The sequence below is a fragment of the Suillus subaureus genome (genome assembly GCF_016647635.1).
Source record: "Suillus subaureus strain MN1 chromosome Unknown BJ212scaffold_27, whole genome shotgun sequence".
Taxonomy (NCBI): domain Eukaryota; kingdom Fungi; phylum Basidiomycota; class Agaricomycetes; order Boletales; family Suillaceae; genus Suillus; species Suillus subaureus.
In genome coordinates this window covers 288329-307131 of record NW_024538583.1, presented here as the reverse complement: position 1 = coordinate 307131, position 18803 = coordinate 288329, and the positions used below count along the sequence as shown (strand labels likewise).

Here is an 18803-nt window from a genome sequence, read left to right as displayed (position 1 = left end):
CATTCCAGAACAAATGACATCATTATGACATCATACCCTGTAGGTACAATTTTGTGAAGTATCTGATGGGTCAGAGCATCCCAATAGAAAAATAAATCAAGGAAATACTAGAGAAAACAACTCAGAAATAATAATACAATAACAAGACACAAAACACAGGCTTTTTAGATAGGTTTTTGTTAGGCTTTGAACTTTTCTCTATGATTTTCTCTAGCCAAAGTGAATAAGCCAAAGGCAAGGCAATACCTTAACCTTCTTGTTTCACAATATCAACTAGGTCATTATGTGATTCCCATCTCACAAATGACTTTTCTTCAAGATATAATAAATTCATGAATCACAGAGGGGAAACTGAACTATATGACCAAGGTTTGAAACCAAGGTATGGGTTGACTAGCCTGATGCCTAAGCTAACAGACTTTGTCTTTTAGGGGGGCTACCTAGTAGTCATGTCCATGCATGATTCCCAAAGCATGCAGGACACCAGCATTGTTTGCTGAAGGTGCAGTAGTCTTTTTCTTTGCCATAGCAGCAGTAAAGGGAGGTATGAGTGGGTATTTGAGACCATCACACAAAGGTCACTGTTGGTCACTGTTATGTCACAAGTGCCATGCCACATACAGAAACTAACTGAGAAACAAACTGAGAAACAAACAGCAGCTGTCCAGGCCCTAAGTTATTAAGACTTATCAGATTGACTTGCCACTTGTGGGGTCTTAAAAATGTACAGTAACTGACAAACCTAAGAGTATGAACACTACCGAATCAAGTTGGTTTTCCATTTTGAGCGGATCGAAAGCCATAACACATTCGCCGCTTAGCCTCAGAAATCATCTGGAGCGCCAAATGTACCTCCTTTCGTCTTGAAGGCCCCTTTCTTCCCACCCCTCTTCCCACCCCTCCCTCGGGAGGTGGTGTTCGAAGAAGACTTCGAAGCTCTTGAAGTAGATTTTGCGCGCTTTGATGGCCCAGGTCCAACATTACCAGGACATTCTGTCATATCATGAATGAATGGGAGGTCTATGTAGAGATACATCACCATACCAGAAGTCCAATGTCCTGTCTGTCCACATTTGAAGCACGCGTCACCGGACGCCGATCCTCTCGCCTGTGATGCTGGTTTAGAGCGGCTAGTCATGTCACCGTTTGGACACGCTACATGTACTTAGCGACCTCTAACAGTACAGAATTTTACTGTTACTCACCAGACGCCCAATGGCCTTCTTGATCACACTACATGGAAGTTTAGTGTCTCAAAGCATTGTAGTTGCGTGTGTACACGAACCTTGAAGCACTTCCCGCTACTGGAAGTTGAATCATTTTGGGTTACTGATCGAGACGACATGGGACGTGGAGCAGCAGCGCTCTTAGGTTTGGAGGATTCATCGTCCCACTCGAAGAATTCACACCCCCCGTCCTTTCCTTTGGAACATCCCCAAAATATTCGTCCTTTATTCGGCCCCTCCTTGATGACAGTACGCCGTGCCGCGTCTTCACGACATTGGCATTGACGTGCGACGGCATCGACCTGATTCAACTCACACAGCTCTGTATGAAACGAAACGTAGTACAAAATATGAACTCACTGAACGTTCGCTAGCCAATGCGCGCTTGGCTGGGACGAGCGACATGGGATTTGCAGACATACCAACCGGTCCGTCGTCGCACCATTTGAAAAACCCACATCCGTCACCGACTCCGCAGGCATAGAACTCCTTGCCTTCACGAGCTGACTTCTGCGTGACTGTTTTGCGCTGAGATGGAACCCCGCATTCACATTCTGGCGTCATGCTTGAAGAAGGCAAGGGGTTGGGTCGGGGAGTAGCTATCGGGGTAATCACCTTCGAGGATGTAGGTTTACCTCCGGAAGAAGTTGTCCGTGAGACAGGAGCACTGGGCTTTGATAGTCCATTGGATGCTCGTGAACGGCCTCGAGGTGGTGGGGCAGGCGGGGGCATATCATCATTCAAATCTAGATAACCATATCAATTCTCATCTTTCATAACGTAAATTTGCATACCGTCTATGTCATTGGAAGGTGGCGCTGGGGCTGCCCTAGCAGCGCCTCGTCCACGGCCTCTAGATGCTGGAGCTGCAGTACCCCGTGGTCGTCCTCGTCCTCGACCGCGGCCACGACTGGCACCTCCTGGAGGGGGTCCTCCATTGTCGTTATCGTCATCATTATCATCATTGTTTCTACGACCTGCACCCCTTCCTGCACCTGGACCTCTACCTCTACCCCTTCCGCCGCCGCCTCCACCCCCCTGATTTGCCCCTGCGTTACGTTCAATGTACCTGCGCACGCTCTGAAGTGCAACGTGAACAAGACGACACTGGTGTAATCCAGACCACCTACAGAGACAACTTTATCGAACTCTCTCTTTGCGAGAACATACATCTCCCTATACTGTTCGATGCTCTCGGTGAGCATCTCTGCTTTGGATTTCGTACCTTCGCAAACTCGAACCATGCCGCGTTCGGTTTCGCGCCTGAGCTGCGGCTTTGATAAGCTTCTCTCAAACCCAATTTCATTGTATCCTTCTATAAGCCCAATTCCAAGCGTCGAGGGCGTGAGATGCTTTGTTGCACCATCCATGCGTTCGATGACATATTCTCGGTCGATAATCGTCTGGATGTGCTGGGCAATTGTAGCGTCAGTGCCTGCAGAATGACAGATGATCAGATTGGGGCGAATAACGTGGTGTGCGGAAACCCACCAATGCCGTTCTTGTCCATGAGAGTGACCAAGTCCGCCTCAGTGAGGAGAGATGGCGAGGAGGTTTGACCGTCCTTGATTTCACATACCGAGGGTACGAACCGCTCTCCTTCCTGAAAGTTCGGTATCTCTTTTGCCGACCACTTGTCATATGGGTATACTTCAAGGTAATTTCTCTGAAGGACGATCAATCCTACGAGGGCGTGAACACAAGTCGTAGTCGCAGCCGAGCTACTAACCGGTTGCATTAAACTCTTCACCCCCATAATCCACTTGCACAATTGTCTCTTTGCCTTCTGCATCCTTGCTACAACTTGCAAGAAAGCGTCGGGTGATGAATTCATATACCTTCTTCTCGTCACCAGCAAGGTTCCCCGCATGAGCAGTGGGGTGAATAGGTGGGTGAGCCTTGTCGTTGTTTTTGCCCCGCCTTGGAGTATTGAAATTGCCCTCATGCAGGCTGAGCACGTAGGATAAGTATGCGTCTACAAAAATATCGGGAAGCATACCCAGTGGCGAATCCTCCCCAAGCAGGATCGGCGGTTTGCTTCTCAATGAGTGTCATGAAATTGAACTGAGGATCGTATTGGTCTGTTTCTGTGCGTGGATATGACAAAAAGCCTTGTTGGTAAAGTTTCTCCGCAATCTGGATGAGTATGACCACAATCAGCCGGAAAGCAGGAAGCCTGGATCTTGATTCAGCTCACATCAAGGACCTTCTTGGGAGCAAGCCTTAATAATCTGGATCCTGCTTTCTGCAGCTCTACGGTTGTTAATGGGAGTGGTTTGCTAGGATGTTCAGCCCAATCTAGTGCAGTTCAAATAACTAAGAAAACTCACTATTTTTTGACATCCTTCTGTGTCACTTTCACCACTCTGGCAGTGGGACTCTGCAAAACCTCCTCGTATATCTCAGCAACGACATCGGATTCAAATAAGTGCCCCCTTTTCCAGTTAAAGTCGACCTTCTTGTCATCACGATCCACAGAAAAGCTTATATACCAGAAGTCTTCAGGAACGAAGGACTTGACTTGATTGTATCTTTGGACGACAAACCCGAGCGTTGGAAATTGACAGGGACCTGCTCGGAAGTGTGTAATGAAAAGACAAGCGGCTCGGTGATAAACGAACCATACGAGACGACTTCTCTATTTTCACGAAACTGGGCGAGCCGTGTCTGTAGTGTAAGAGTTTGCATACGGGTGAATGCGGCACCTATTCTCAGGTCAAGGAAGATGCGCGCCTCGACAGCATGGGCTTGAGCCATGTCAAGATCGACGGGGTGCTGAGCGGCACGATGGATTTGTCTGGGATCACGAACATCTGTCAGTGAAAAAAAAACCCTGGCCAAGAACCAGATGCCCACTGAGGAATGATGGCACTAAATCTAGCTCTCTTCACAACGATTTGCGGATGTGATTTCCTGCATACCTTAACAATCTCGCTCCCAATGTTCTCTCCTTCTCGATCACAATCTGTCCAAATCATAAGGGTGTCTGCCCTACGCGCTTCAGTCAAGAGATTGCGTTCGATACTCTTGCTGTCTGCGGGTACTGAGGAGTGAATAGGTGCATCGAACAGCGTAATAGGGTCACAAGAATTCCACTGCCTGTACTCTTCTGGGAAGTCATGGGCTAGCAAATGACCAGAGACAGCGGTCACTGTAAATTGGGAGTTGGTTTGTGGGTAATCGAAATCAAAGTTCTTGATGAATCTATTGGATGTTGGACGCTGGAAGCAAAATGTATGGATTTGAGAATGGCAGTACACAGAAAGCTCCAGCTTACTGTTTCCAGATGACCACCAGAGAGAATTGAGCTGATTGAACGAGCTATGGAAGGTTTCTCTGCCACACAAAGAACTCGCATGCTGCAGTTGAAGAATGATTCTCTGCGAAGAATGTGAAAAAGCCTGTCAAACTAAATTGTGTAGCTTGTAACAGAACAGACCTGGATAAATCCAGGTTTGATTGGTGCGCAGACGTGCTCACGAGAAACGGTGCTGCACCCCGAGAGTCCCACTTTCACCGGACAAAACGCGACACGGTCAGCACGCGTCGTGGATTGGAACTCCGCGAAGCACGTGCTGGCGCCAATCAGAACGTCCACCATCATAGTCTTTCCAGCACACATCCTTGAAGATTCGAAATCAAGCTCAGGCCTGCATTATGTCTCAATCGTACGTATTTTCGGCACTGCTGTATCAAATATTGCTGTGACCGATATATCACAATTGAGGTCGCACGGACGAGATGTGGTCCAGGCAATGAGTCAAGCAGGGAAAATGCCTGGATCAGATTCATCCAGATCAAGATGTTGATGGAAAGAAGCACCGTGAAAAAGATGCGTCCGCTGTCAAGAAGATATGCTCAAATACGGATTGCTCTCACCATGTGGCCCATTGAAAATTTGCGAAACTTTTTAAACAGGCACTCAGGAATACTTTCCGACCTTCGCAATGTCCCATGTCACGGACCAAGATGCGACCAACCCCTCATCCAGTGGAGCTGCTGCAGAAATATGTTTGGTCCTACTACATCGATAAGGTCAGTAGTACTACTAGCAGTGCTGAACTTGACGAATCAATCCGATCGATCTTGAAGTTTACTTAAAGTGGCACCAAAATGCGTACGTTTGCAGTGTGAATTGGTCGTGTATCTTTCCGATATAGCCGCAATTTCTGCGACAGGATGAATAATTCACAAGGCATCAAGAAATATTCACACCCAGGGCAAATATCTATGGTGCCGCTTGATCGATCAATCGATCCTTAAGGCTCATCCAGGCTACTTTGCGCATTGATAATAACTTGTAATTACCATACCTGCGCCGCTGCATTGTTTCCTGATTGCTATGTGCTCTGATATTCACGCACGCAGGTGTCTCTCGGTGATTCATACCGTGATTGGCTCCAAAATGCCCGATGGTTGCGCCAGGGGCAACCAATGACTCTCATCCCCACTGAAATTGGATAATATGATATCCAGTTAAATCCAGGTATGAATGCTTTGCACGGAGCTCCATCATGGTGAGGACTGCATCACTTCCAGCCCCTGAATTCGGTGACCATGTGTTTAGAGTCTAGAGTTACGACGAGGATGGTGGCGCGGTCTACAAGTCCTGCTCGGTTTTCGTCGTACGTGTAACGGTCGGCGTTTATGGCGATCACTTGCCGAACCAATTTGTTCAGTGAATGAAGCTAACTAACACAGTAATCTTATCTTGTTAGACCATTCTACCACACCCTGCCATCATAACGCCTCGTTGAGAGTGTCTGGTTGTAGTGTGGTCTCGCACATATCACTCGTCACCGCACTTCATATGCATCGGCTCAGACGTAGCGCAATGTTTTGATCCACTCAACCGTGTATAGTACGACGATCGTTGACCTACAATCTATCACCTTCATACTTATTCTACACATCCAGCTCACTGTCCCTACAGGCTGACAGTACAAATGGTAACGAAGTGGAGCATAGTACGTCATAATATATGTCTATACCGCGATAAATGTTCATTGGCATCTTCGTCCTAACATTACTGCAGGATAAAAACGTGTCATTCTGATTTTGACCTTTTCAAATCACCGTGCGGCGCCAATGGTCTCTGCTTTATTCCAAAAGTTTGTCTTCTCGTTCCACAAACCACCCGCCCACCTCGTCTGTGAACGGCACCAACCCACAACCACTACACGGGGATCCGCGATGGAATTGGCAATTGCTGCATCCTGCCCAAACCGAAGTTCATCCTCGCTGAGTATGCAACGAAGCACGCAGACCTTGAGCTTGCTGCAGTTTACCAATATGGCGCTTAGGGCATAGCTGGCTATAGTGCCACTCGAGAATGAGGAACCAAATACGAAATGCAAAATTTGGTGCCCGGGCCATTAACTGGCCCCATCTATCATGCAGCTCCAGATACGTGAGCTCCTGGTAAAATGGGAGGGCAAAGTTAGGGGGCGGCCATGTACTGCAAGGTGTTCGGCAGAAAAAGACAGATGAGTAGGGCGGATGGAGCGGGCAACGACAAATTGCGCGACAGCTGACGGAGTGTATGGCCATACTCTAAGATTTGCGATGTCAGTGCAAACTGCAAGAATCTCCGTCATGGAGCACGCCGGAATGCCAGAGAGGAGAAGTGTCTTGACATATCTAACAAAAAACGAGGCGGGCTTGGTCTTGATGGCAGAAATAAATCCTTCTAATACTCCTGCTGAATCGCTACCTCCATATTGGAGTACGACGCAGTTATAAATCACAGGTTCCACCCTGTGGTCGAAAATAATTGTTCGTTTCTGTTTCCTTGTGAGCTGATTCACCAGAACCGTACTCGCCGGGCCACCAAGGCCAGACTCAAGGCCGAACGACGGTCACTCATAATGCTGTTCGGCCAATAATCGGACGCGGTAGTTACTCGCATAATATCTTGTTAAAAGGAGTGGTGATTTATCCTTTTTGTGACTTCGGCGAGACGCTTGAAACCATGAGACACTAGATTCTGTTACAACGAAGGAACACGTTTTCAGATTATCAAATAAGCAGAATAAACCAAAGGTACAGAGTGAGCGCGTTGTAGTCACATGACTTATCATGTGATCGTGCTTTTTCATGTTAATCGGATCGGATTTGTATCCTTCAAGCTTGTTAGAGTCCACTTCCAAAATTACATGCCATGGATCTCGGCGAGAATGTCAACACCCCTACGACTCGTCTCCTGACGCTACTAAATGTATCCGCTTTGAAAAGCAGAAAGAGAACACGAGATGAAGATTCGCCAGCACCCAAGTTAAACAAGCGAAAGACGGTTAAGCTTGCAGAAGATAATACATTGGACCCAGTCCCCTTGACATTACATGACAGACCTAACAATGAAGCAGATGACGAGGTCGTTGGAGGTGACGAAGAAAATGACGGTGTGGATTTACAAGGTGCATTATCAGTATGGTTTAGAGAAATTCACTCAAATGCAATTCGTTAGATATCACATCGCCATACGAACAACACTACGGACCAGATACTGATCTTGTATCAGAGGCACCAAGAAACTCTGTGGATCAACGACGCTGGACGTCTTCGGGGGAGAAAGTTGGCACATTACGAGCTGTGTTTAGTTTACGAAACGAGGACATCACTCCTCCATCGAAAAAACTGGCGAGACAGACAGCAGTATGTTGTATCCTGTAATATATCACATGCTGCTGAAATATTTATGAAATTATTACCAGATACCACAACGTTTGAGGGGTCCATTTCGGGCGCGACAATCGAAGCAGTCATCAGGTATGCTCAGCGGTGTGCCGCACGCCATGATATTGATCTCTGTACATTTCAGATCAGAGGCAAGTACAAGATGATCTACTCTCGATCTTGTCCGCCCACCTTGATCTATATAATCCTGCACTTTCTCTGGAGGATCACCGAAGTGTACGAGATGTCGTTGCATTGCACGCGCTGGACCACATCATAAAGTTTGTTGCTCCCCATCTCTAGACTTGAGTGTGTTCATGGAAAAAAACACAGAAAACGAAGACGAGTTTTGAAAAACAATGAACGTCTCGCACATGCGAAAGCAGCCTCGCTCTCGCCTCCAGAGGACGTCCAAGATCAAGGTTTTACTCGACCCTCCGTACTTATTCTTCTCCCGTTTCGCTCGTCGGCACTCGCTTGGTTCGATGCATTAACCACACACACACCCTCTCCAGCATATCAAATCGAAAACTACTCTCGTTTTCTATCCGAGTACGTTCTTCCATCTGATGCAGTTGATAAGCTGGCAGTTGCCGAACCGGGGACATACCCTCGAGACCATGTTGAGACGTTCAAGGGCAATGTCGACGACAATTTCAGGGTTGGAATTAAACTCACAAGGAAAAGTGTCAAATTATTCGCCGATTTTTATGGATGTGATATTATTCTTGCAAGTCCGCTCGGTTTGAGGATGTCAATCGAGAAAGAAAAGTGCGTCCATTGTGCGAACCAATGCAACGGTAAATCGTAACTTCTCTCCAGAAGCGCAGATTTTTTATCATCAATCGAGATATTGGTGATAGATCAAATGAATGCACTGGCAATGCAAAATTGGGAGCATGTCCAGGTATGTCCATGTCATATTTCATGTTAGTCCCCTTTTTTGATTATGTGCATGTCAGTATGTCCTTTCAAACATGAACAACCTGCCGAAAGATTCCCATGACGCGGACTTCTCGCGTATCAAGCCATGGTATCTAGACGGCCAGTGGGTTTCCCCTTGACAATCCATTATGCATGATACTTAGTTTCCGCGAGCTCTGCGTACCTTCGACAGTCCATCTTCTTGTCACCGTTCGAAACGCCCGAATTGAGAGCGCTGTTTAACACCACGCTCAAAAACACTGCAGGGAAGGTCAGAGTCGAAAAAACATGGCCTGCTATACAGGTTCCAGAGTCTATCGACCAAGTGGGTGCTTTCTTCATTGCCCCACAGATTCAGCCTTAACAATACAAAGATGTTTGTTCCTTTCGACTGTACAAACCCCAAGGACGAACCCGAAAAGAGATTTGCTTATTTCACCACTCAGGTAACCTCTGCGACTCCAACCTTGAATTTCGTCATCTTACATCATTGTTAAGCTACTGCCAAGGGTACTTAAATCCGCAGTACAGAGTGCCAACACAGTGATCTTCATACCTTCCTCATTCGATTTCATTCGTGTGCACAACTACTTCCGGAAGCAGTCTTCCCTGAGCTTCGCTGTACTCTCTGAGTGAGTTCCACATAACAAAAACGAGGACACCAGCTAACTATATGTAGATACTCTACCAATCAGGACATTTCTCGAGCACGAGAAACTTTTTTCTCCGGTAAAAAGGCCTTTTTGCTCGTTAGCGAGCGGTTTCATTTTTACCGCAGGTACGTCACTCAAACATTTGTAAAATTCAAGTTTATATAGCGAGTTCTGTATCTGCAGATACAAAATCAGAGGCATCCGCAATCTCATTTTCTACGGCCCTCCAGAACATCCTCAATTCTTCTCCGAGTTCCTGTCCTTCCCATTCCTTGACGATGGGGTGGAGGGCTCCGATGTAATGTCAAAAGTGATTTATTCCAAGTATGACAAGTTCAGGCTGGAAAGAATTGCTGGGACAAAAGGTGTGAAAGGTCTTTTGGAGGGTCTCCTGTAGTTCCAGAGCGATACCACCTTACTGCACCACCGCAGGCGTGGGTCCTTGGCCTTAACGTTCATCCTTTGGAGGACCGCCTCTCTGAGGTGTAAGATACACCGAGGCGTCCGTCCTTTCTTTGGCCTCCCTTACTTGATTTCGATTGATGTCGCTCGTTGTCGTTGAAGTCTTGCATGTAGTGGAAAATAAATATTCGAACCCGCATCGACGGGCATTAAGTACTTCATTGGTGGAACCTTCTAAAATAAAGCTTGTTTTCCCTGAGACCTTTAGAACTAGTGCGCCTCGTGGATTGAATGTCAATTCTTCTGAAAACTCCGGGACTGGATTTCACCTTTGCGATGTACTCGGAGATCTGTAACTGTTGACATCGGTGCACCTGAGATGTGTTAGCTGGCTGTCCTGGTGTATACATTCTGTAGCGTATACTAGTATGTACTGGCAGGTATCGATGTGGCATGAAAGAACCATGGTAGCTAATGCATACTATGCCAACCTACAAAATATGAAGAATAAATCATCTCGTCGTACATCGTAGTCAGAAACGAGTTTCATCATCTGCCAAACATATTCTCATATGTGGACTACCATAGGCTTGAAAAGCTGCCATTGTTCCTGATTGATCGAGTGTTCTGCATCTTGGGACACGTTGAGGGCTCTCTGGTGGGACCGTTTGTGATTGCGTGGCTTCGGCTCTGAACACAATCATGCCCTGAAACGGAATTATAATTTACAAGCAGATATTCAAAGGGTGCTCACCAAACCACCATCACTCCGAGTCTCTTGAAGGAGTAACCGCCGATTTAACCTGCAAGTTACGTCGGTAAGTTCGTCGCGTTTATTATTCGTCGAGTCCATTCAGTGACTGACGAGATCAACATCGAGTTCCCTATGACTACAACGATACGTGGATCAGTTTACTTAACGTAAAGTATTTTATGTCATTACCATTAGGCCACATCAACCATGCTCCAAACCACACATCTGCATCACTTCAGTCGAGTTTTAACGTGGTACCAATACACTCACAGTTCCGTTTCAGGATTAGAAACTGAAAGCTAGTTAGAAAACCTTCGTTCCGGAGAAGATATGGGCAATGAAGTCCTTACCAATATCATCACTGTGCCGGCGAGTAAACTAACGGACGTCATTGACGGAAACGCCTTATGAAAGAGCCAAATACCTGGTGATCAGAGCAGTTTCTGTGGAGGCGACATCAAGAAGGGCATTCACCCCATGAAGTTCCCATCTTACCGATAGTCCAATGAATCAACCGGCCGATCATTGTCGTCGTGCTATGACTAGCAGATGTAAGGAACAGTAGGCAAGATGTTGGATAGTCATACTCTATGATGTTAGAGCCTCGTTTCTTTTTTAAATTCCAGGCAATACCAGCGGTGGTGATCCAATCACAGACTGCGCGTGCGCTGAAAGCGAGCATAATCAACGAGCCTTGACTGGCTTCAAACGTTGTGAGGTCCGTCATAGAAAATGCCCTTGCTAAGAGAATGAATGTCGAAATTTGCGCAACCACGGAAAACATTTGGCAAATAATGGGTAAGTAAACATTTCTAGCCAACTTCCAAAGTCGGAATGCATAAAATGACTGATATTTACCCGTAAGTATCAAATAATGAAAATATGTTTGAAATCGCTTACCTGCACAATGGATACGGTAAAACTGCTCAACAGAATGGCTAGGTCTGCCGCTAGAGGAAAAACACCGAGTCGAGACGGGTCGCCATAGGTGCTGACGGTCATTGTCCACAACATTGACAATATGCAGACGAAGTGGCCCAGCTGAATCAAGCTGCAGAGCACGTATAAATATTCGTAGGAGCAAAGTCACACATAGGGCGCACAGGACTGCAGATACCTAATTGTATGACGTGATAGATAAAATCAACATGAATCGTGCCAGTTGTAACCGACTTACAGTTGCTTTCAGGGCGAGACAGTCGCTCGTGAACTTTGCAAAATACACGTAGGACTGGCAGGCAAGGCAGCCGAACAATGCGCCACTCAGAAGCCCAAAGACTTGCACGGGCCCGATGACAACACTTGCATCAAAATCGCTCGTGGATCCTTGTAAGCTATTCATCGCGTCCACACTACAAAGTAATGCAAGATTATAGGAGACAGTATGATCGCTGCATGTGACTTACGAAAGCGTTAGGTAGATAAAAATGCGAGGAGCCAGACGAATGGCACGGAAAGTTCGAGTGTAGCGACCGCAAACTTGCAGAAGATAGAGATGAAGCAGCCTCAATCTCCGAAACATCTTCAGAAGGAACGGCATCCAAGTTCGTGTGCCGACACAGCCCGCAACACCATCGCCTATCTGATGCTCCACACTTGTGCTAGCAGCGCCTTGATGATGGATGTACTGCTCGGGATTACTATCTCTGACGGAAAGGTGTGGTGTTTCCAGCATGAATCTAGAATAATTATACGCTGGGCGACGTGACTGCACCATTTATCAGAATTTCGTACCGTCACTTCTCTAGCCCCACCGATTTATTGATTCGTTTCAAAAATACCCGGCTTGTCATGGTATTTCACTGTTGCGGTGTGCTCGGCTAGATGCGTAACCGTGACTCGTGTGTCGTTGACATCGGCGGAATACATATCTATGACTCCCACGTTAGTGGGAACTTCGGAAGAGGGTTTGTTAAACCCAAACGTTCAGGCACCCGCTGATGCGTAGGAACCCTTTGGAGAAACCGGTTGATGAATGCATGATCAGTGGATCCATAGTCTGTGTTGTCTCTACAGTGAAGAAACCTGTTACATCTTTTTTCTTTTTTTGGACAACTGACACCGATTACGTCTTTTGTGGTTTCTCTCGGGTCCTTATTTCATTGACGAACTTACTCAGAACGTCTGTGTTTCTCTCACAACACCCCACTGGTCTAGCACGTCTCCTTGAGTCCTCAGTGCTACAGATTGCCCACCTCACAACATCCTTCACATGTCCTCTATTCTATAATGCTTCGTTTAAATTGTACTACCCGCAATATCATGAATCTTTATATGCAAGAGCTGAAATTTTTCGTCGTTGGTTACAACAACCACTCGCCCCCCACAGTAACAACTCGTGTTTTGGACTCTGCGGTCCTCTTTATTGATCTGTCGCCGTAGTTTTTGATGAGGTAGGTCTATCTGTTCATGTGGGTGATATCTCAATATTTGAGTTTCGCTCGCGCGCATTTCGAGTCTGCTGTACACTGTAGCAAACGCCTCAAGGTTCATCAAGAGGCTGCTCAACAAGGCAATCTCCTTCTCGCAGTAGTCCCAGCTACTACCTTGTGCATTATATCTAGACTAAAAGATGATCCTCGGTGGTTTTCTAGCTTACACAGATGCTTGCTATGCAGAAAATTTGTCTGCTTTGCCCGCGCCTGTTCTGCGTGGTGTTACATTGCGAGTTGGAACTGAGAGATCAGGTGCGCGAAACAATATTATAAGGGGCGTGGTGTCAATATGATCATGTCTCATTTCACTTGTAAACGCACAGAGCTTGCAAGCATGTTGGATGATATCTTCTTCAAGGGTCTCTTGGCAGCACCTGTCCCACCTGCTTGCACAAGAATACGGAGCACTTTGCTTACTGCTGAGCTTCGGAACTTGTACGGCCCTGGGGTGGCCACTGCTCTACAGACCCCTCCTGTCGTCAGTGCATCTCTTGCTACTGATTCAGCGGCTACGCGAGCCTCTTCACCGTGAATTTTGGCATTTGTTGATGATTTTGCTAGCTGTTTAGAGAAGCTGAACCGCACCGACCAACAGACGACGGTATTCGTCAATTTACGCCGTGCACTCGATATACAACAGGCTCTTGTTAGAAGCTAAGACGCAAACACGCTCAGTATGTGCAGACAACGACCGAGGCCTCGATGTATGATTCAGAAGATGCGATACTCTTCCCTTCTCCTTCAGCTCCACATTGGACATGCTCCACTGAACAAACACCTCCATTGTATCACGAAGGTCCCAAGCCCTACCTACCAACAATGCCACCAGCACAAAGAGACCGTCCACCACTTCCTAATCGCCTGCTTAGTGTATGCAAGACAGCACCATGCGCTTCAGGAAGAACTAGGAATCTGTTGAACAACCGAAAATGCATCAAACCTTTGCTCCGCTTCATCGCGAGCACGCACAGACCGGAACAAAGGTTCGGAGATATCACACCATCTGCAGACAACGAGAACGAAGAAGCATGAACGACGCACCTATTCCCTATTATCGCCTTTAGTTGGCTTCAATTGTCCTCGCACCCTGCCACAACTGCCGCCATTAATACTGTTCCATCCCCCGAGAAACTCGGAGAAAGTACACTGTATCATACATCTCAACATTTTCTGTTGTTTTCCGCGCTTCCGATGTCATATTTCCGCCCTCTACTACCTCCTTGTTTTTCTTTTCCGCTCTGTTCTCGACGTGTTTTAAAGGTGCGCCCAACCTGTTTCGAGCCGTTTTGACCAGTCTCCCCAGATTTGTAGCCACTTCTACATATCAAATGCAATATACTGCATGATACTATGCAGCACGGCTAGGACTTTACTGAGGAACTTGGTGGTATGGTACATTCACTTACAAACAAAGCTTCCATCAATTTCCATGCCTAATGCCAACCTACTGAAGAGCACATCATCTCGTCGTACACTCGCCCCATAATCAGCAGTGAGTTTCGTCATCATGAAACACATGCTCGCATATATGAACTACTGCAGGCTTCGAAACCCGTTTATGCTCCTGATCGATCGAGCGCCCTGTTTCTTGGAACACTTCAAGATCTCGGTTCTCAAAGTTCTCCAACGAGTCTTCATGTGATTGCGTAGCTCCGGCTCTGAAACAAATTGTGTTCTGAAATGGAATTATAATTTATGCGCAGTTATTCAGATGGTACTCACCGAGCTACTACCACGACGCTGGATATCACCTCCTGAGGCCCTCCGAGTCTCTTGAAGCAGTAACCGCCGATTCAACCTATATGCCACGTTGGTAAGTTTATCGTGTTTACCATTCATCGAGTCCATTTGGTGACTGACGAGGCAAACAAGCAGTTCCCTACGACTGCACAATACGCGGGTCAATATTTTTATTTGGAAGTATTCCATGTTATTACCATTAGGCCATATCAACAATACTCCAAACCACACAACTACGTCATTTCAGTTGTGGTCAGATGCGTTACCAACGCACTCACAATTTTGTTTCTGTAATACAAACTTAAAGCTAGTTAGAGAATACTTCATTCGGGGGAAGATATGAGCAAAATCCTTACCAATATTGTCGTGACAATGGATATCAAACTGACAGATCATTAAATGAAACACCTGATGAAAGAGGCAAATACCTGTTGATCAAAGCAGTCTCTGTGTAGAGGTGACGTTAGAAGGCATTCACCCAATTAGGGCACTTCCTATCTCACCGAGTGTCCAATAAATCAACCGGTCGACCATTGTCACCGTGCTATAACAGATGTAAGGAATGATGAGCGACGTCGGATACATAGTCATACTTGAAATCAGAGACTCGTCTCTTTTTCAAACTCCAGGCGACGCCGACAGTGGTGGTCAAGTCGCAGACTCCACGTGCCATCCAAGAGAGCGCAATCAGCACAGTTTGACTGTTTATAAAAGTCGTGAGGTCCGTCATAGAAATCGCCCTTGATGAGAGAACGACCATGGAAGTGTATGCGACCACGGAGATCATTTCGCAAAAAACGGGTAAGAAAATACTCCTAGTCAACTTCCAAAGTCGAAATGCGTAAAATGACTAATACCATTCGTAAGCACCAAATAATTAATATCCATTCGAAATCACTTACCTGCGCGATGAACACCGTAAAGCCGCTCAATAGAAGGGACAGGTCTGCCATTAGAGGAAGGACACTGAGTTGAGATGGGTCACCATAAGTGCTAACAGTCATTGTCCACAATGTTGATATTACGCAGATAAACTGGCCCAGCTGAATCAAACTGCAGAACGGGTATCAATACCATTCGAAGCAACCAAGTCAAACATGGAACATACGTGATTGCAGATACCTAGCCGTATGATGCGATCAATAAGATGCATCAATTGCACAGCAGTAGCCGACTCACAGTTGTTTTTAGGGCGAAGCCATCGCTTGTGAATCTTGCAAAATACAAGTAGGACTGGCAGGCAAGACAACCGAATGATGCAGCGCTCAAAAGCCCACCGACTTGAGTTGGCCCAATGATGGCCAGCTGTGCATTGAAATTGTTTGCCGATCCCTCTAAGATATCCATCGTGCCCACAGCAAGGTGATAGAAAACAGTCTGATCGTTATGTCTGACTTACCAAAGTGTTTATCGGTACCAGTCGATGATGCGAGGGTCCTGAAGAAATGCACGGTATGGTCAAGTGCAGTGAAAGCAAACTGCGGAAAGTACAGATGCATCCCGGCAGTTCGATTTCCGATATTTATAGCATGCGCAATGGAGCTAGTGGGTCACCGTTGGACTCGGAAGTATCCCCGGATATCATTGGTTAGAACAAAGTTCCCGCTACGGCAGTAGTGGGTTTTGCGGTGTCATCGCCGTAAAAACTAGGCTCGTGATACATCTATTGTGGAGGGACCCGCTTATTACGATACCCTTCAAGTGAATGACATGGGCGCTCTGCCTCGACGAACAAGGCTGCATGCATACTCCCGATGTCTGCCCACATGTCGTCTAAAGTGGTTGTAAATTGATGAGTCATCTCGGACTGATGACATGCAAAGTTTGTGCAAAGTACGCTTCTGCATTGTCGACTCAGTTGTAGATGCCATCAACCATTCGATCAGGCCCGTCTTTTGCTCGCCACATATTATATTGACTCCATCGCTTTAAAATAATTACACTACCTCGTGATCCAGTGAGCAATGTCGACCGACCAAAGAACGAAGCCAAATTTCTTTGGCTGCCCGGAGTCTGTGTGGGCTCATTTACTTCTGGTGAAGTTCTATATGTTCTGCTTCGGCAATGTGACTGGCACGAGGTGCATTGCCGCGCTTACTTCTGTGCATTTCCCCAGCTTCACCAATCAACTTGGTTGTCAATAACTTATACCCAACCTGGATTTCACTTTGCGATATACTTGGAGATGCGTTACTCATGTGACATTGGAGTGATCGTTTTCGGCGCACTATGTGCTCGACTCGGATCAGTCTATACAACGTACTGTCACTGTATTAATGACGTAGGATGATCAAAACCACCAAGGGCATTCACGGACGTCTAATGGCATATACCCAAAATGCTATATGGAGCAGACTATTTGGTGTGCGGCATTAGTTGCAAAGGGCAGAGGGGAGGCGGCAGAGGCACCCACGGACCACATCACACATGGCACGCGTCCAACGAATGACGATAGTGCTCATTACTGGAGGGCTAAGATCCTCAGCGTCTGATTTGCTCCACGTCCACACTATCATTCTTCTATTTCAGCAGACAATCCGGAAAGTCCGCTTCAGAGCTACACTTCGAATGGCGACACTTCCTCCCATTTACCCGCTAGCAAAAGGCCTCAAGACAGCCTACAGCTTCTGCGCAAAACGGGATTTTGAAGGGCAAAAACGCCACCCGTCACCACTCCACAAGCTGCAGAACAAATTCAGAATCAATCCGAAAACAATGGAGAAATTACACCAGTTCACCACTTTCTAAAGTGGACCCCAGACGTTGAAGTTAGTATCGCGACAAAACAGGAGGACGCGATCAGGGAAGAAGAACAAGCCAACGAATGCCTACGTGTATATTCAGACGGATCAGCAGTAGATGGCGGAGTGGGAGGGGCGGCAGTTCTGATGAGAGGGGAACAAATGATCAGGGGGAAAATATTCTACCTGGGAAGCGAGACAGAACACACCGTGTACGAGGCAGAAATAATTGGGATGATACTCGCGGTAGAGATATTGAGGGAAGAAGGGGGAGAGGGTACGATGTCGTTGGGGGTGGATAATCAAGCCGCAATAAGAGCGATGGGAGCTTTTCAGTCACAACAAGGTCATTACTTGGTCGACAAGTTTCATAATGATCTTCAAGAATTTCTCCTAGACAATGACGGCAGGAAACTGGTGATCAGGTGGACTCCGGGCCACAAGGGTATTGCAGGAAACGAGCACGCTGACAAGCAGGCAAAGAGGGCTGCGAGAGGAGAGATGTCGAAAAGCAAGCAGCTCCCTAAATCCCTGCAAACGAAAGCGAAGACGCCGCTGATACTCCCGCTCAGCAAGTCAGCGACGAAACAACAATCCAACGACAGAATCAAGAGCAAAGCCAAGGAAATAACATGTCAATCTCCTCACTTCCGCACTCTACACGCTATCGATCTATCAGCACCATCCAAGCACTTTACAAGCATCGTCGAAGATTTCCCGTGTTGTCACAGTTCTCTTCTGTTTCAACTCAGATCAGGACACATCCCGTTGAACAAACACTTATATTGCATATCGAAATCATCGACAGCTCGTTGTCTCGACTCTCCAATGCAACAGACACGACGAATCAGTGAACCACTTCTTCATAGTTTGTCCCGCGTACACACGTCAACGAGCTGCACTCCGCGAAGGGATCGGAAATGTCGCAAATCAACCGAGAAGTCTGTTGAATGACCGTCACTGCACAAAGGCCCCCTTCCGCTATATCGTACGTACCAGAATGGAATGGCATTGGTGATGTCATGCCACTGAAAGACGAAGACCTAGATCGAGAGCACCCTGTAACACCATATCCTTCGCCTTATGTAAATTGCCGTCTTCGTCCTCGCTTACCTGCTTGGACCAATATTAAGGACTTGATTGGGTTTAACTGGTGAAATTCGCCGATTCTGGCACTGACCACAGTCTAGCTACCTTCCTCGCGAGTCTCCTCCCATGGATTTCCCAACAGTTAATAAATCTACTGACTACTC

The 18803-nt window shown here is 46.7% G+C and overlaps 5 protein-coding genes across 5 annotated transcripts; 2 read left to right on the top strand and 3 right to left on the bottom strand.

Annotated features, from left to right (window-relative positions):
* Positions 1-675: 675 nt before the first annotated feature.
* Positions 676-4753, bottom strand: BJ212DRAFT_1371762 (DNA topoisomerase). The gene is made up of 15 exons (XM_041336307.1): positions 4504-4753; positions 4083-4447; positions 3848-4023; positions 3557-3797; positions 3424-3505; positions 3226-3362; positions 2956-3176; positions 2718-2909; positions 2357-2661; positions 2021-2306; positions 1587-1972; positions 1286-1537; positions 1206-1233; positions 1045-1155; positions 676-993 (listed from the first exon to the last, which is right to left on the bottom strand). Exons 1-15 carry the CDS (start codon positions 4582-4584, stop codon positions 824-826), a joined length of 3033 nt encoding a protein of 1010 aa, XP_041190430.1. The 5' UTR covers positions 4585-4753; the 3' UTR covers positions 676-823.
* Positions 4754-7362: 2609 nt separating this feature from the next.
* Positions 7363-10158, top strand: BJ212DRAFT_1371738 (DUF1253-domain-containing protein). Its single transcript, XM_041336306.1, has 12 exons — positions 7363-7642; positions 7693-7880; positions 7940-7994; positions 8047-8182; positions 8235-8672; positions 8724-8808; positions 8864-8949; positions 9000-9150; positions 9200-9271; positions 9324-9457; positions 9505-9603; positions 9662-10158. The coding sequence occupies exons 1-12, from the start codon at positions 7387-7389 to the stop codon at positions 9873-9875; spliced, it is 1914 nt and encodes a 637-aa protein (XP_041190429.1). The 5' UTR covers positions 7363-7386; the 3' UTR covers positions 9876-10158.
* A 65-nt stretch (positions 10159-10223) lies between these two features.
* BJ212DRAFT_1371723 (uncharacterized protein) lies at positions 10224-12675 on the bottom strand. Its single transcript, XM_041336305.1, has 14 exons — positions 12369-12675; positions 12041-12313; positions 11812-11986; positions 11738-11751; positions 11535-11685; positions 11222-11481; positions 11130-11176; positions 11059-11077; positions 10985-11012; positions 10905-10926; positions 10824-10859; positions 10746-10770; positions 10635-10683; positions 10224-10587 (listed from the first exon to the last, which is right to left on the bottom strand). Exons 2-14 carry the CDS (start codon positions 12307-12309, stop codon positions 10414-10416), a joined length of 1269 nt encoding a protein of 422 aa, XP_041190428.1. The 5' UTR covers positions 12310-12313; positions 12369-12675; the 3' UTR covers positions 10224-10413.
* Positions 12676-13237: 562 nt separating this feature from the next.
* Positions 13238-13727, top strand: BJ212DRAFT_1301667 (uncharacterized protein; the record flags this gene model as incomplete). The annotated part of the gene is made up of 3 exons (XM_041333158.1): positions 13238-13321; positions 13344-13597; positions 13631-13727. The coding sequence occupies 3 exons, from the start codon at positions 13238-13240 to the stop codon at positions 13725-13727; spliced, it is 435 nt and encodes a 144-aa protein (XP_041190427.1).
* Positions 13728-14708: 981 nt separating this feature from the next.
* BJ212DRAFT_1578869 (uncharacterized protein) lies at positions 14709-16308 on the bottom strand (the record flags this gene model as incomplete). Its single annotated transcript, XM_041342230.1, has 13 exons — positions 14709-14744; positions 14792-14867; positions 14930-14954; positions 15007-15042; positions 15088-15109; positions 15166-15193; positions 15238-15256; positions 15313-15353; positions 15403-15659; positions 15712-15862; positions 15918-15931; positions 15989-16143; positions 16209-16308. Coding segments are annotated over 13 exons (960 nt in total), but the record flags the coding sequence as incomplete, so codon positions are not given.
* Between the last annotated feature and the right edge of the window lie 2495 nt (positions 16309-18803).